Raw genomic sequence first — 15,735 nt, 5'->3', positions numbered from 1 at the left:
AACTTTCCCCTGTTTTTCACTTTAAAATCCTTCAAGAAATAACATCTGTTTAATGGTACTATTTAGGCTGCCTTCACCTACTTGAGCTGGCAGTCACCACTTCAGGAGCCAGGCATCAACCCCTTTAGTCATCCCGACAGCCCAAATTCCCCTGCTTCTCTCTCTCTGTCATCCTGCAGCCTCTCACCAGGAGCTGGCCAGCTGAGTGCTCACAGGCACAGATGTTCCAGCCTGTTACAGGCATACCCATCACCTACCTCCATGTAAGGACTGCTCTGATGACATCCATCACACACTTTTTGGGAGGGGGTGGCTGTGCGTCTCTGTGCTGGGTTAGCAGCACTGTACCTAGGCTGGGTGACAGTGAATTCAATGCCATCTTCAGTATCTCCCTGTGCTCCTCTTGCAGCTCATCCCTCTCACTCTGCATTGCTGGGCAGCTCATTTAGTCCTATGTAAAGGAGATACCTCTGAGGCTTCACATATCTAATAATCAAAGTACTGCACAGATGGACCGATGCAGCAGCTGTTCACTGATGCCAGAGAGTGTGAGGGCATCAGCCCTGAGTCATAGGGCTACATTGTTAATAAAAAGGGAGGAATTAATAAAAACGGAGGAATTTGGCTGCTTTTCTTTGGAGCTGTAAGTAAGTGTGGTGGATGTTTGCTTCCCTGTGCTGCTAGCTCAGTCCCCCACATCCAGCCTTGTACAGGCAGGAGCATCCCAAGTTAAGTCGTCATTTGAGTATACCTTATTTGTGGACTTCCCCTATTAACATTTTAACAGGTACACCCTTCAGACTTTGTTCCAGTAGCTCCTGGAAGCGTTGAGCTCTCAGATACGCAGCCAGAATAGTAACAGAAAATCATTCTGCAGTAACATGCATTGGATTCATTTAATGCAATGAACCAAACTGCTGGGGATTTATGCAGCTCTGCAGAGAATAACAGCATAGGGAAGGATGCTATGTGCAGCTTTTGAGGCACCACTTTCCCCTCACTTTTAAGCCCCCATTGCTGCAGGTGTTTGGTTTGAGCAAAGCCAGGCAAGCACCAAACCCTGTGAAAACAAACATTGTCATCCTGTGTGCCAAAGAATTCCCTTCCCTGACTCTGGGTTGGCTGTGGGAGCCTGGAAGTGATTCAGCCGTGGGAGAAGAAGCCCAAAGTGCTTCATCCCCTCCAGCCAAGCCCAGCACCCATGGCATCACCTGAATACCCCGTGGCCCCTCCAGGCCTCAAGACATTGCCCACAGTATTGAGTCAGGGTTCACAACTCTCACTGCTGACAATAAGCTCTGGTGCCTGCTCCAGTGAGCCAAATCCACCAGGAATTCTGCCTATGCAAGCCAGAAGTCAGAGGAGCAGGTGGAGGCATTGGCTTTCAGGGCAGGACAACCAAGCGGAAGCCCTGAGAGCCCTGGTCTTTCCTGTGTCTCCCACCCAGAGCAGAAACCAATGGCTGTAAGAGGAAACTGGTTTGCGTAACCAAAGCTGAGACTTTGCCATCCCAGCAAAGCTCGATGCTGTGATGGATGTGAAAAATGATGCATCTTCTGGCTTGGGCACCATTGGCATCACATCTAACCTGAACCACCCATCCAAGTTCTCATTCCAAAGACAGCACACAGGGTAGCATAAGCCTGGGTTAAGGACAGAAACACGCAGTTCCCAAAGACAGTGATGAAGGTGGATTATGTGCTGAGGGGAGGGGGTATCCTGGGGGGATAATAGCAGTGATAACACTGAGGGGAGACAAAAGCACTGCATGCAATAATGTGAAAGAACAAAACCCTGGCAGAATAATTAGGCTGCAATTACAGGTTATTTCATATTCTGTGACATCTAAATGTCAACCTCGTAATGCTGTAACAACAGGCACTTGGTACAGCACCCCGCCGATGATGAGCACAGCCCTGGGAGAGGTGCAACAGTCTTTAGCTCTGCTCCTGCTCCCCTTCCACCAGTGCACAGAGCCACAACATGCATCAGGAGACATGAGGCTGCCCTCGCTTGGTGTCCAGGTCCAGGGTGTCATGCCATGACTGGGGTCACACCAAACAGTGTGCCCTTCACCTTTCCCAACAGAAATGCCCAGGCAATGACAGTTTGTCCCCCACAGGGGTGGCAAAATGTTCCGAGTCCTTACTCAGCACCAACGCAAATATCCAGGAGCTCACCTGAGCTGGGGCCCTGGTATTGCAGAGCATGCAGCATCGGGCACAGGGAGCCGTGTTTTCTTTCCTCTGGTAAAAGGAAAAGGTGATTCAGCCCAGCCAAGCCCTGGGCTGTGACCTGCTCCTTCCTGTAGCTCACAGAGTTCCCATTATATTATCTTAACACCAACGGCATATTTCCAGCTAACACAAGAGGAAGTTTTCAGCCTCTCAACTTGGCCATTTCAGTTTCTCAACCCACTTCGAAGAAAAACCTCGGATCTAAGCCATGGATCACCCCAGCTGGGATTTCCCGGAGGAGGTGGACAGGCAGGACTTGCCCCATGGGCTCCAGACCCAGCACCAAGGCTTGCGACACAGGGCAAAGCCTCACTCCCCACTTCCTCCTGCCTGCGAGACGGAGCACGGTGCTGAGCCAAAGTGAAGGCAATGAGAGCCGTGATGAGCAGCGGTGAGGGTGGGAGTATGGAGGGGCTCTGAGGGATGAAAAATCCCTTAGCAAATAACGAGGCTTTTAAATTAGTTGTACTTAATATAAATATGTGAACAAATTAACTTTGTCTGCTGGTTAAATCTCTTCAGCATTTCTCTTTTGCACCATTAAGCAAACTCTGGCAAGGCAGCTTACCTCTCAAGCGCATAAAACGACTCTGTAATGGGTAACATTTTCTATTTGTCCTACCTTTATCTTGCTGAGGAACAACACCTTTCAGGAGAACAAAGCAATTTCCAGCAGCGCTGCTTCCTACCAGCTCCCCTGGCCAGGGAAAACATCACAGCCCAATTCGACACCAGGGACAGCATAGCTGATGTGCTGCACAAGCTGTTCCTGCACAAGCAGGGACCATCAGTGCATCCTCCGCTCCTCAGGGCCTCCCTTCCCACTTCTGTTCCTGCTGACACCCACCAGGGAGGTGAAAAAGCAAGTTACTGCAGGGATCGGGCTCCTTCCCGCTGTGCTGGCAGGTCCCCTCTGCTCACCCCACACAGGCTGCCCTGGGTCTCATCTCTGCCGCACACTTCTTCAGGTTTAGCTCCATACCTGTGGTTTTCCCATGGCTCTCCTCACTGGTACCTCAGGCTGGAAACCACTCAGAGCTCTTCTTCCACGGGTCTCCCACTGAAGTGTCACATTTGTGACAGTTCCCCGTGTTTAGTTTCTCACATGAAAATCTGGGCTCTGGGTTAAGTGGCATAGTGGTAAAGAGACAGCTTCCAACATCTCCTTTCTCCTCAAAGCAGATTAATCACTTAACTGTATGATACATACGTGTATTCAATGACATCAACTCAAGCAACAGTACTGTTGTGGTAACACCTTTTCACAGGCATTGATTTCCCAGTGCTATTCAAGTTTATCAGCCTTCAGCATGCACACATCCTAACATCAGTGCAACTTCACCTCTGAAATAACCATAGTAGATATCAAAGTGGCTTTTTCCTTCTGGCAGTAGGGAGATGACACTTCACAGCACAGTGCAACACCTCACAATGTTTATTACCCTCCTTTCTAAGTGACAAACCTCAGCATGACCATGACGAAAGGTAATTTTTTCAGCTACTCACCTCCTCACCAGCACTTCACAAAGTGTTCATCTTCCAAACCCAAATTCTTCCTTTGCTGATTTCTATACAGCTTTCAAAGCTAAACCCCCTACATTAGGGTCACAAAGCTGAGGAAACAGGGGGCACCTGGGGCACAATCCATTGCCTCCTATGGCAGGAGAACTGACCCCTAGCTGCAGGCAACAAGGGCTCTCTGCACGTAGCTCCCTGTCAATGAAACTGGTGTGATACCCACCCAAGAACTTTATAAATCTCATTCTTGGTCTCTTCTGCAAAATGAAAATGGGAGCACATCTCTGCCTCGTGACGGGTTATGAAGGCTGCAAATCTGGGGCCAGAGGCAGAGTGGCAGCACCTCGCACTGATCATTATCCTTATAAGCAGATGTAATTACACTAATCAAGGCTTGCCTGATGCTGAATTTTACTCTAGAAGTGCAAAGTTCCCAGGGTTAGTCTTTAGCAGTTAAAATTTAGTGGGAGCTGAAGGAAACTCTAGAGAAGACAGGGAGAAATGCTCTGGATGAGGGTCAGTTTTCCCTGATAAATATGATTTTTGAGGCTGAAAATGGGTGTTTCAGAAGCTGCCTCACACACTGCTCAGCTGCCCTGGCTGGGAGCTGGGCAGTGCCTGTGCAAAGGATGCAATGGGACACTCAGGCTGGTACTTTGTCATCTTCATCCATCTCATCCACTCCAAGCACCCATTTGAACCCAGAGGGCCCATCTCTAAAACAAAACCCATCCCCATGTTTATCCGCAGCACTTCACTCTTTCAGCCTCCTGTCCCCATGCTCCAGTCTCCTCTGAAGACCTCTCTCAGAAGGTAGGGAGAGGATCTACACATGCCTTGGGTGGGGAGGGGGTTCCCAAAATGCTGATAGCCATGAAAAAATCTCTCTCTTAGAGCTTAGTGCAAATGTCTTGCCAAAAAGATAATGCTTTAAAAGGAAAAGCTTCTTTTAAAGATGTGGTTGTTGGAAGGCAACAAGCAGCTGGGATGGTTTGCTGGCTGAAGGGGTTCCTCTGCTCTCCTCCCAGCTATTTTAACCCCTGGATCCAGACAATTTTGGCTACTCAGTGGTCACATGGAAATCCTTCTCCTTCCCCCAAACAGAAAAGCACAAAGCACTGTCTAGAGAAACCCCATGACAAAACCCACTAGTTGCTGTAGCAGCAGAAAGGTGCTTGGATTAATCATCAGAATGGGAATTAAGAAACCTGGGGAGATGAATGTACCAGGGTTCTGTTAGAGGGATGACTTAAATGTGTGTATATGTACATATATATATATATATATATATACAATCCAGACCTACTTTGTTTCAAGTACCTCAGAGGCTGAGAGAATTTGGTGCATGTGGCTGCAGCTGCCACATCACTTCTGTAATTTAGTCTCATTGAGATGCATTATATCAAATAATTACCTTAATGAAGACCATAATGGGAGAAGAGAGGAAAATAATAGGGATGCTTTGAAGAAATGAAGCTGTGAAGCTCCTTTGTTTTTAAGCTGGCATTGATGTATCTCCCCTTACTCTGGCTCTTGCCCTTACAGAGGTGTCCGTTCTGCCTCTCATTCAAAAGGAACATGTTTCAGTGATGGATTTTTACATCTACAATACCACAGCTTCTGAGTTTGAAACAATCCAACACGTAAAACTAGATCTCGGTTCAGGCAAGTCCAGCTCTCCACGTCCTGCTGCTTCCCTGTTCCCTGCAAAGCACTGACTTAAATGTCAAGTTTCTATCTACCACTTTTGAAGTTTTCCATAATGCTGGCCTAAATTATTCTAGATTGGAAAAGTCCAACCGTTAACCCAGCACTGCCAAGTCCAACACTAAGCCATGTCCCTCAGTGCCACACCTACACATCTTCTAAATACCTCCAGGGATGGTGCTTCCACCATTTCCATTTCCTTGGGCAGTTGTTCCAACGCTTGACAACCCCTTTGGTGAGAAAATTCTTTCTAATACCCAATCTAAACATGCCCTGGCACAACCTGAGGCCATTTCCTCTCATCCTGCCACTTTTTACTTGGGAAAACAGACCGACACCCAGACCAGCCTTTTTGGCTGCTCTCATCCTCTTCTGACTTTCTCCAGCTATTTTATTTATATTTCATTTAAAGAGCCATTGTGAAGTGATTCCATAAACTCCTCATGTGCTGATTTCCACAACCCCCCATGCCCAGGATGTGCACCTCACGTTCATATTGGTCTTGAATTTGTTTCAGTGGGTGGAAATGACACTTTCTTAGGTGAATAAACTATTTTCTAAAGTCTTATATTTATCCAGTGTACCCGGATATCTGTGCATAAAAGCTGAAAGGAAAAGTTCCCTTAAAGGTAAATTAATCAAATCAAAAGAGTTTCTTTTCTCACTGTGTACTTCTTCCAGTATGGATGTGGTTGGGGAGGTCAATGAGCTCCCCCTCACCCCAACTCCCACATATTACCCAGCTAGCCTTCCCTAATTCTGCAGATATCCTCAAAGTCATATGAGTTATCTCCCACCACAGCTGGCTCCAGACCTTCTAGATTAAAATTAAAAAGTGAATTTTTGAGCCCATTTTTCTGAAATTAATGCAAAATGTGACATTTTGCCTTCTTTTTGGCAAATAGTTTTCCCCCGACTCCAAACACTGCCTCTGTGAATTTAAATGCATAATCCCATGGCAGAAGCCTGTGCCCCGCCACTGCCACAGTTCTCAGGCATCCCCTGTATTCCCAAAAGTACCCTTAGTTTCTCTCCTTGTTTTGCTCCTCCTGATGCTTCCTGGACAGCTTCCTGTAGAGGTGAAGCACTCGCTTCTCCTCCCAGCTCTCAAAGAAGGAGGCTGCAATTGCTCTGCACAGGCGATGCGCGTAGGTTTCCAGGAATACGGTGGCATAGAGGATGCAGAAGAGCAGCCCCATGGCGAGCAGCACAGAGGGGTTGGGAGGTGTCGGGGGACTGATCCTGCAGTGGGCAGAGCTGAAGATCAGGTGATGGTGGTAGCTTCTCTCAAAGTCCTGAAGTGGTGTTTCTTGGTAAGGAATCCCCAGAATTTTTGACAGAAAGGGCACAAACCTTATTTTAGCCTGAAATAGAGAATTAAAAGTTAAGTGGGGTATGAACAAACCCCAATCAACTGATTACTACAAGAACATCAGCCTGGGGGTGTGCAATTACTGTTACAGGTTGTTTGGGTGCATTAAGAGAAGGACATTGAAATGCATATACACTTCAGGCTGAGGGAGAGTAACAGCATGCTGTGTACATGCTAAGCACTTGGTATGGTGAGACCCAGCCCTACCTGTCACTTCTATCTGCTGTTACAGGTATTCATTGTGTGAGATTTACAACGAAAAACACAATCCAGACAGCAAGATTAGTGGCTGCATATTTGAATATTAGAGGTTTTCTTCTAAGCCCTGATTATTTTACTGTAAATTCATCATAAGCAGCTATCTGCACTATGAAACCCTGGGGGCGGGGAGGGAGCCAGGCTGCATGGTAGAAGAGAAAAACTAACAAACTAAAGCAGAACTAGCCCAGCTAAAGGATATTAAAATAGAAACTGGGCAGGTTTGTGAAAAAGACAACAAAGCCAGTGAACAGGGCTGTCTCTTTGAAGATCAGTTAGTGCAGTTTGATAAGGAGACATCCTCACAACCCAGATGTGTATTCATCTGCTTCTCCATTCCTTACACTCACTCTGCCATGGGGACAACAGTGCTGTAGGGTCACCCATTCCTCCACCTTGCCTAGGGTGGATAAGAGATAAAGAACATATCTGACTGTCACATGCTAGCAGTGCCTTTGCAGCATGAGGTACAATTTGCTCCTCTTCTTTCTCTCAAGGGGCTGTAATTTGGAGCTACTATTAGATGTGCTGGAAGGAGCAACTGAGGTTATGCCTCCACTTCCTCTCCCCCAAGCCTGTTTCATTGCTAGTCTAGCTGCTTGCTGGGAAGGGAAGTAAGTATAGTGCAAATAAGGCTACAAAGACTGCAATCCCTATTGCTGCCTCCTATGATGTGACGCACAGCAGGGTCCCAGTACAGTGAAGGGCAAGGGACCCCGGCACTTACACTGTATTTGATGTTGAGAGCAACAGGCACCATGGAGAACTGAGCTGCCTTTCTCACTGCAGTGTCTGCCATGCTGAATGCAAAGTGGTCCATGGCCATGACCGCCAGGATCAGCATCAGGGCCACGGTGAGGAGCATGGCTTGCACAAGGCACAGCATCACTTCTTCCCGGGACAGCTTCAAGCCTGTTGGTCGAATGAGGGGTTTGGATGAGCCCACAAGCAGATGAGCTGCTTTTCTGTCCACAGCTAAACGCTCCAGCTTCTTGGTGATGTAAAAATTGTCAAAGCGGAGGTTGGTGAGGTAATTTTTCAAATAGCAGCTGGACTGAAAACAGAGACAGAGCATGGAGAAACCAGCAACCACCTTGTTGCCCACTTGTACAGCATATTTGACCAGTACCTCAACAGCCAAAAAGTCCCTCCCAATTTTCTCACCAGCAAGATGCATTTGTTGGTAACTCGAGGAGCTGTTCTTCAGCAATGAAAACTGAAAATGTCCATTCATAGGCTTATAAATACGAATGGAATGAACAGTTTCTTGGATTGCATCCCCAAACTCCCAGGTTGCTGTCTCTAGCAGAGCAGTTGAGTTCAAAAGGCTCTCAGAGGAATTCTTACAGATGCATTTAATAACTTGCAGTATGGTTTTAATGTTGCTTATGATGTTGGGTGTTATGTTAACCACTACTATCATGACGCAGGTTGATAAAAGGAGCTTCCGGCCTTGTTTGGTACCTAATGTAGGCATAATGATACTGAAGACACAACGTGCAGGATGCACCAAGAAAAGGGCCAGGAGAAGGAGCAGACTGAAGAAGATGGCCATTTTAATGGAGAGATGCCAGGAGTACTCCAGGGAAGCAAACATCCAGTTGTAAAAGAGGCCTCCTATCACTGCTGTGACACAGAAACACTGCAGGAACAAAGTCCACACCTCTCTGCTGTTTGCTGGGACAGGCTTGGTGTAAACTGACCATAGGTCTGAGACAGTCCTGCACACCTTTGGGAACAGAAAGTCTTCACAGTAGACACGGGCTCTCATGCTGTAAAACAAACAGAGGGAAGTATGGAAACACATTAACTGGGGGCTTTCTTGAGATGATCACACATGGATCTTCATAATGTCCTTTTCCAGGTACCTCTGGTCTCACTCCTTTGCTAACCTGAGTAGCTGGGACAGAGATCTTCCCTGAAAGCATGCAGGACAGGGGAGTTCAAGGTATTTCTTGAAAGATTCAATACCAAGTACAATGTGACTGCTCCTCCTCTAATGCAAGCACAGGAAAGCATTGAATTATTCTGTGAAAATCATAATAAAGTAATTCAGAGAGGTCAGCTCAGTGCCAGTGGCTCAGAATGGCTTTAGTTGTTATTTAGAGGATGCAGGAGGGAGAAATGGGAGGCTTCTGGCTGCTGTGGAAATTGTTCAACCAGCTCTATAATTACAAGGTGTTCAACGGATAAGAAGCAGTTGAATGGCAGTTCCTGATCTCCATGCCTCTTAAATGGAGACCAGCCCAAAATCTGCAGATTTAAATGTAATGAATGCAGAACTGATCAGAGAAAACAGTTTCACACTGAAGCTCCAGTGCCAGAGGAAATCTCCAAGGATGTGAATTTGGCCACTGCAGATGGGATGAAATGTCCCACAAAGCTATTTAAATGTCTAACGAAAACAAGCATGTGGGAAGAAATATGATTTCTCAGGTCTCCCATCTGGACTGATTCTCCAGAGACCAGAAAACTTGGTGGGGAGAAGGAGCCTCTCCCCAGGATTAAACCCAGCCAGGCAAACCCTGGGGACTATCCTATGGGGGGTGATTTTGACTACGAAAGGAGGCTTTTCAGGGGAAAAGGCCATTCAACAGCTGTCAAGGCAGAGGGAAGAAGAGGGATTAAAGCAGTCACTACATACCCAGTGGCAGAGAGGTGCCCCACTCTTGCTTGAAAACTCTCCATCGTTCCGAGAGAAGATTGTGGATGCAGCTCCTGGCACACACAGGATGGGAAATCAAAGCAACTACCACCAGAGACAGGGGTCCAAAAAGCCAAATAATGCCTTAAGGCAGTTCAGATCAGCAATGTTGGCAATTCCTGACCTGAGCGGGCAAACCTGGTGTGTGAAGCCCAGGGAATTACACGACTGCTGAGATGCCCAACACTGCTTGGGCTTTACACCGCTTCTGGTCCTACTGCTGTTGCAGAGAATGTTTGTTTTCATGACACGTAGCTGAGAAAAATGAGTCAGTGACATACGGACTGGTGACGATGGAACAAGCATCACATGGACTGTGGGGAAATCAGCTGTGTCATCCCAGATGACTTCTCCTTGCACTGCCCACCATCAAGCAGCAAGGTTAGGAGTTTTCTCAGGGAGAAGGGGAGCTTTTCCTCTTTCAGACATCAGCCATAGCACAAAGGGCATGGTGGGATCCAGCAAACCATGTGCTGATAATGTTCATCTGTTCTGGCAGGCTGCTGCTCCCTGCTGAATCCATGAGCTCATATGCCAGGTTCATAAGCTGCTTAAAGGCTCATCTTAGTCCTAGTAGAGGAAGATGAAGCTTCAAACTTGAACCTTTCCCAATTCCCTGCAGCCAGCAAATCCACTGCAGAGGAAACCCTGCCACAGGCAGAATTCTCAGGCTGCCGAGAAGTTCCCAGGCCAGGATGTGCACTCCCTATGGGACCAACTCACCTGACCCCTGGGATGTGCAGGGCAAGGAGCTCCAGCCACCAAACCTGCTTGCCAGGAAGTGAGGACCAGCCTGTGGTGCCTGCTCCTCAGTTATGTTTCCAGAGGAAAGGAATCTGTGTTCTCTTATCAGCTGGCAAACAAGAAACGTGTACAACCACTGCCTTCCCCTCACAGGGAGCTCAGGGGTTACAGGAGCCTTCCCTGGCTCCCACCACAGCTGCCCCTTTGTCAAATGTTCTCACACTAAGCCACCACTTGCTGGTAAATGTGACTGAGCTCACCCATCTGCTGCTGAGCCCATTCCTTATGGGACCCGCTGCTCCAAGCCAAGCCCTCCTGCAGGCTGGGAACCAACAGGCCCCTGGGATGTTCTCATGCTCCCCTGGGCAGGAAAAGGCAAAGGGCTGGAGGTCAGCCCTGTCCTGGCTGCCCCTGGGGACAGAGCACGTGGGGCTGTGCTGTCCAGCGAGCAGTGGGGGAGCAGCACCTTCCCCAGGGGACATGGCCAGACCTACTTCTGCAGCAGTTGTTGGATGAGCAGTGATGAGCCCAAGCAGTCAGAACAACCCCCCCCCCACCTCCTCAGCCCCTCCTGCAGGTACCAGACAAGGTCCTTGCTGCTCCACTCAACAGCTCTGCTTTGTAGTTAATCTCCTTTTTACTGTGTGGTTCGTAGAGCAAAGCTTTTCTCCTTGTGCCCAATGAGAAACCCTGACCGGCTCCAGCTGGGAAGAGGCACCAGCCAGGCGGGCACAAAAGAAAGTGCTATTTGTTTGGAGCATCCATAGCAATTGCTTGCACAGTCCATGAATTAGGTCTTAATTCAATGTGCAGACTGTAAAGGATCACCCCAAAATGCTCACAGCTGCATCCTGCAAAGCTCATCAGATTCTCCTTCTAACATTAAACTTCTTTCTCATGGTACTTCAGAGCTAACTGATAGTAACATCAGCCCCTGGGACCCCATCCAGGCTAAGCAGGTAGTTCTCTGGGGCAGAAAAATGAGAAAAAGGAAAAGTTAGGCATAGACTATAAAGAAGCCCACAACATTGTGATCAGTGTTTGCTGCATGTGCTGCTAATGGGAGCTGAAGTCTGTTGGGAAATTGTTTCACCAGTAGTGACCAGCGCCCAGAAGTGTTTGTATGCAAAGTCAAACCTAGGTTTTTCCTCTTGCTCAACTCAAAATTGATCTCTGCAGGCTGGGGGGGGGAGTGGGTTATATCCCAAACTGATAACCTGCAATTGAGCTAGAACCATCAATGCCCAAGTTTCCCCAGGACACAACGAACAAGTTTGCTTTGCCATAAAAAGCATCAGCAGTGTGTGATTATAGAGATACAAGACCGGTGGGTGAAGGGGGGGCAGGACCGCGCATCTCAGCAAAGCAATTGTGACATCTTGCGGTCACATTCTGCTAAAGTACCTCAAGGCCTGCGCTCACTTCAGCTCAGAAACTGAGGAAGTGAAGGAGAAGCGGGAGGCTGTCGAGGCGGTGTTGGGGATGCGGACACTGTATCCCCTGGGATGCTCTGAGGTGCCTTTTCCCACACTGTGTCACTGGGGATCTTGTGGCTCAGCTCCTCGGTGGTATAAAGGGACTTCGATTTTTTGACAAGCTCCAGTTTCTACAGAGCTCAAGCTCTAACAATTTCTAACATCCCTGATTTAGACTTTTGAACACCACAGTAGGAGACAAGGAAGAGAACCACATGTCTGCAACTAGATTGCTGTAACCATAAGAAGACAACAGAGGGTTTAATTTGTGTCTTAGCCAGGAAGCACAGCCTGGCTTCGCTCTGATTAGGGATGGTGACTGAGCTTGCACCCACCAGGGCAGAGATTTCACATCCATTTCTGCTTTGCAGACTGCAGGGCTCAGCATGGGTCTCAAGACAGCAAGAACAAGAGCCTCTTGCCAAGACACCATCAAGTTCAACCTGTAGTGACAGTGTAACCCCACGAGGGTGACAGTGATGGGAGGGGGTGCAACATAAAGGAGCAGCTGAATCACAGGTAGAGCATGGGGTACATGAACTATAAAGGTTAAGAAAATAAAGATGATGAAAGAAGGGCTAGAAGTAGGATGATTTAAGGCTGAGAACATCTCTTCATGGCAGTATCATCAGCACCTGTTGATCACATTATTCTGCCAACCCAAGAAGTTGAGGATGTAGGAAGGATTAGCCCATCAGTGGTGATTCTTTCCTTGCTAAGATCACATGCAAACAAGCAACTTACATGATACAGAGCCAGGTCATGTCTTATTATGTTTCTACTATAGAAATATAGAAGAATCACAGCAATATCTTTTCAGTGACGGATGAGGGATACATGCGATAAGGGAACCAAGGCTATCTAAGCTGCAACAGCTGAATTTCCTCCATCATGCCAGGCTTTCCTTTGTTTCAGGAATCTTTCCCTTTCTCTCCTGAACTCCCAGCATCGCTGCTGAGAGCAAATTGGCTGAGCACAGCCCCAGAAACACTCACTGCTGCAAAGACCCACATAGCAGCTCTTCTGTGTGGACAGCTTGTAAAGCAGCCCGAATGCTTCTAGGATAAAAGATGCTACAAAATGCTTTCCTACTGTAAATAAACCAGAATAAATTTCCTCCAAGTCTCAGGAGAACATGTGGATGTTGATCTAGGGTTGGATGGGGAACATCAAAGGAGCAAAGCAGAGATATTCTGGATGTTGAATTTCAATGTGTGAGTGGCATTTCCTGTTAATTAAAATTCACAAGCAGGCTGCTAATGTGAATGGCTTTTGTTCTGGTTGCTGGATTTTTACACTCCTACAGAAACAGTGCATAGGCAGGCAAATTTCCTTCAAAAATAGCGCAGCTGAAGTTATAGCAGGTTAGTACAGAACTTGAAATGCCCTTTCCTGGGAATTTTCATATCTCTACTCACAATCACAGACCCGTCAAAAATAATGGGGTTGACTTACCATTAAAGCAGCTTTGGGCAAATTTCAGTCCTAGCAGAAGCAAATGGAATCAGAAGTTATTCCCACAGGGAAGGTGATCCCTGAACCCCAGAAATACTAAATCTTTAAATCTTTGTTTAAAATAAAAGCTCACAAATCAAGCAGGCCAGCCCAGTCCTGCTCTTACAGATGCCTGGATGTGGAAAAGCAGAACTGGGTAATGCTGTTGTCCGCACACCTTAAACCAGCTCCCCTGGTGAACCCTTGGAAACGCAGAGGCTGCTGATAGAGCTGGCAGAAGCCAGGTCTTTGACCGAGGTAGAGGTTTAGGATCCAGGTGCTTTCACACCTTTCCCAGGTCTGCCAAGGCCCCTTTGTGTGACATTGGGAAAGTCACTGGTCCCCCCTCTGTTTCTGATGTCAGCACAGAGATAAAACATCTTCCCTGGCTGCACTTGTGAAACACCTTCTGATCTCTAGACAGAGTGCCACAGACATGCCAGGATGCTAGCAGTGATTTCTGGAGGCTTCTACACAAACTCTGTGGTCTCAGTTCTGCTTTCTTACCCAAGTAAAACTGCCCTGGATTCATCTAGGATGCTCCAAGGCAGAGCTGATACCTGTAAGCAAACCTGTGACCCTGACATCTGCAACAGAGCTGAACTGGATGTTAACCCTTTGAGCCTCGAAATTAGACAGCCCAAGTCCCTCACTGCCTGTCCTCCAGGCTGCTGGGACAGCAGCAGCTCTGTTCCAGTGACAGACTCCAGCCTCTGCAGCAGCAGCTCCAGCCGCAGCAGGACATGGGGACAGCAGGGCTCCTTCCTGTGGCTCCCAGCCGTGAAGCACAGCCTGTTCCCTGGCCCCAGGACAGCTGGGAAAGTGAACCGTGGTGAACAATTTCCCTTCCCCATTCAGCCCATCTTCACCAAAGCATGACAAGGAGCATCGATGCAGATCAACAGTGCCCGAACCCAGCACGCAGCCAGCATGGAGCTGCCTCAGGGAAGTGGGACAGCAAGACAGAGCATCCACAGCAAGGACTGCTGCCAGGGCTGCACCTCTTCAGCAGAGCAGCCCTGAGATGTAGAGTGAGAAGCTTTCCCATTGCTCCACTGCTTAACAGGGCTTCGTTTTGCTCAGGTGAAGCAGGAGACCTCATTGCCCTCCTGCTCCTCCTGGGAACCACTGCCCCAGTCAGGGGGTGAAGCTAAGGGAGGAGGAAGCTCGGACTTTGCATCTCTTCCCTCAACCTACAGAGCAAACAGGACGATGTGACATGCTAACAAACGTGCTTTATTGTAAGTTTTCCACAATCAGTAAGGATTCTGTTGAACTTAAGGTATCTGTTGAACGTTAAGGATTTTTTTGAAGGTGACCGATTCAAGTTCCACATTCAGTTGGTTCAACCCCCTGAGTCCTGGCTCCCTTGCGACCCTGGGGTAACCCCCCATGGCAGGATCACCCTCTCAGCTCTCCCACCTGGCTCTGGGGTTTATCAGCAGCACAGGAGCAGAGGGCTGCACTGGATCCCTACACCCAGCCTGTTCACCTTGCCAGCTCCACCAGTGCACATCATCAGAGAAATCGGTCCCAGGACAGGGATCTAGTCACTCACCTTCCCTAAACCAAGAATTGGATCCTTTACCATTCAATCCATTTCAGTAACTGATTGTTTTTGAAACTGATTTTAAAGTATGTATTTTAGATTCTTACAGAAAATAAAAAATAAATCAGATAAAATGGTGATTAAAATCACAGTCGATTCGCAATGCTTTCATTGAAAGTACCCGAGCAATCCGATTTAAAAAGAAGCTAAGAATCAAAACGTGGTTTTCAGAATGTCAATAATACTCCAATACAACTTGTCCACTGACTTGTGACTCAGTGGGTTGCTCATGAGTGAGTCAGTCTCGCAAACCTAAGACTGGCCACATTGACCGACGGTGAAACACCACCGATGTCCAGAGTTACATCAGAAGTTAATTTGGTACCAAGCCCCCATTTGCACACTCAGTGCAAAGAACCAGGCAGCAATTTACTGTCCCAGGTTTTCAAAACATTGAACACGTTTGGAAACAAACTATTTCCTTCCTGTTTCCAAAGTATGCGGTAATGCACCAAGTCCTACCAACACATCTCCTGAATCATCCCTTCGCACACAAATAGTCTTCATCCTCCATGACAGAATTACTCATGAGATGGTAACGAGACCCCATCCTTTACACAGTGCTAGAAGCACCCAGCGGTGCCACCTTCCCCCGGCCAGATTCTGATACAATCACT

The 15,735-nt window shown here is 47.7% G+C and overlaps 1 protein-coding gene across 1 annotated transcript; it reads right to left on the bottom strand.

Annotated features, from left to right (window-relative positions):
• Window positions 1-6,285: 6,285 nt before the first annotated feature.
• Window positions 6,286-10,753, bottom strand: OCSTAMP (osteoclast stimulatory transmembrane protein). Its single transcript, XM_057432136.1, has 3 exons — window positions 9,737-10,753; window positions 7,820-8,864; window positions 6,286-6,826 (listed from the first exon to the last, which is right to left on the bottom strand). The coding sequence occupies exons 1-3, from the start codon at window positions 9,778-9,780 to the stop codon at window positions 6,485-6,487; spliced, it is 1,431 nt and encodes a 476-aa protein (XP_057288119.1). The 5' UTR covers window positions 9,781-10,753; the 3' UTR covers window positions 6,286-6,484.
• Window positions 10,754-15,735: the final 4,982 nt, after the last annotated feature.

This window comes from Pezoporus wallicus, unplaced genomic scaffold (assembly GCF_028554395.1).
Source record: "Pezoporus wallicus isolate ANWC-B61680 ecotype Strahan unplaced genomic scaffold, APGP_CSIRO_Pwel_v1 contig_10810, whole genome shotgun sequence".
Lineage (NCBI taxonomy): Eukaryota > Metazoa > Chordata > Aves > Psittaciformes > Psittacidae > Pezoporus > Pezoporus wallicus.
This window is presented reverse-complemented; position numbering and strand designations above follow the sequence as displayed.

Coding starts and splice junctions, on each gene's coding strand:
- OCSTAMP (XM_057432136.1), bottom strand. CDS start 9,780: ATGGAGAGTTTTCAAGCAAGAGTGGGGCACCTCTCTGCCACTGG. Junction 8,865..9,736: donor GGGCACCTCTCTGCCACTGG/GTATGTAGTGAC, acceptor TTTGTTTTACAG/CATGAGAGCCCGTGTCTACT. Junction 6,827..7,819: donor CTCTCAACATCAAATACAGT/GTAAGTGCCGGG, acceptor TCTCTATTTCAG/GCTAAAATAAGGTTTGTGCC.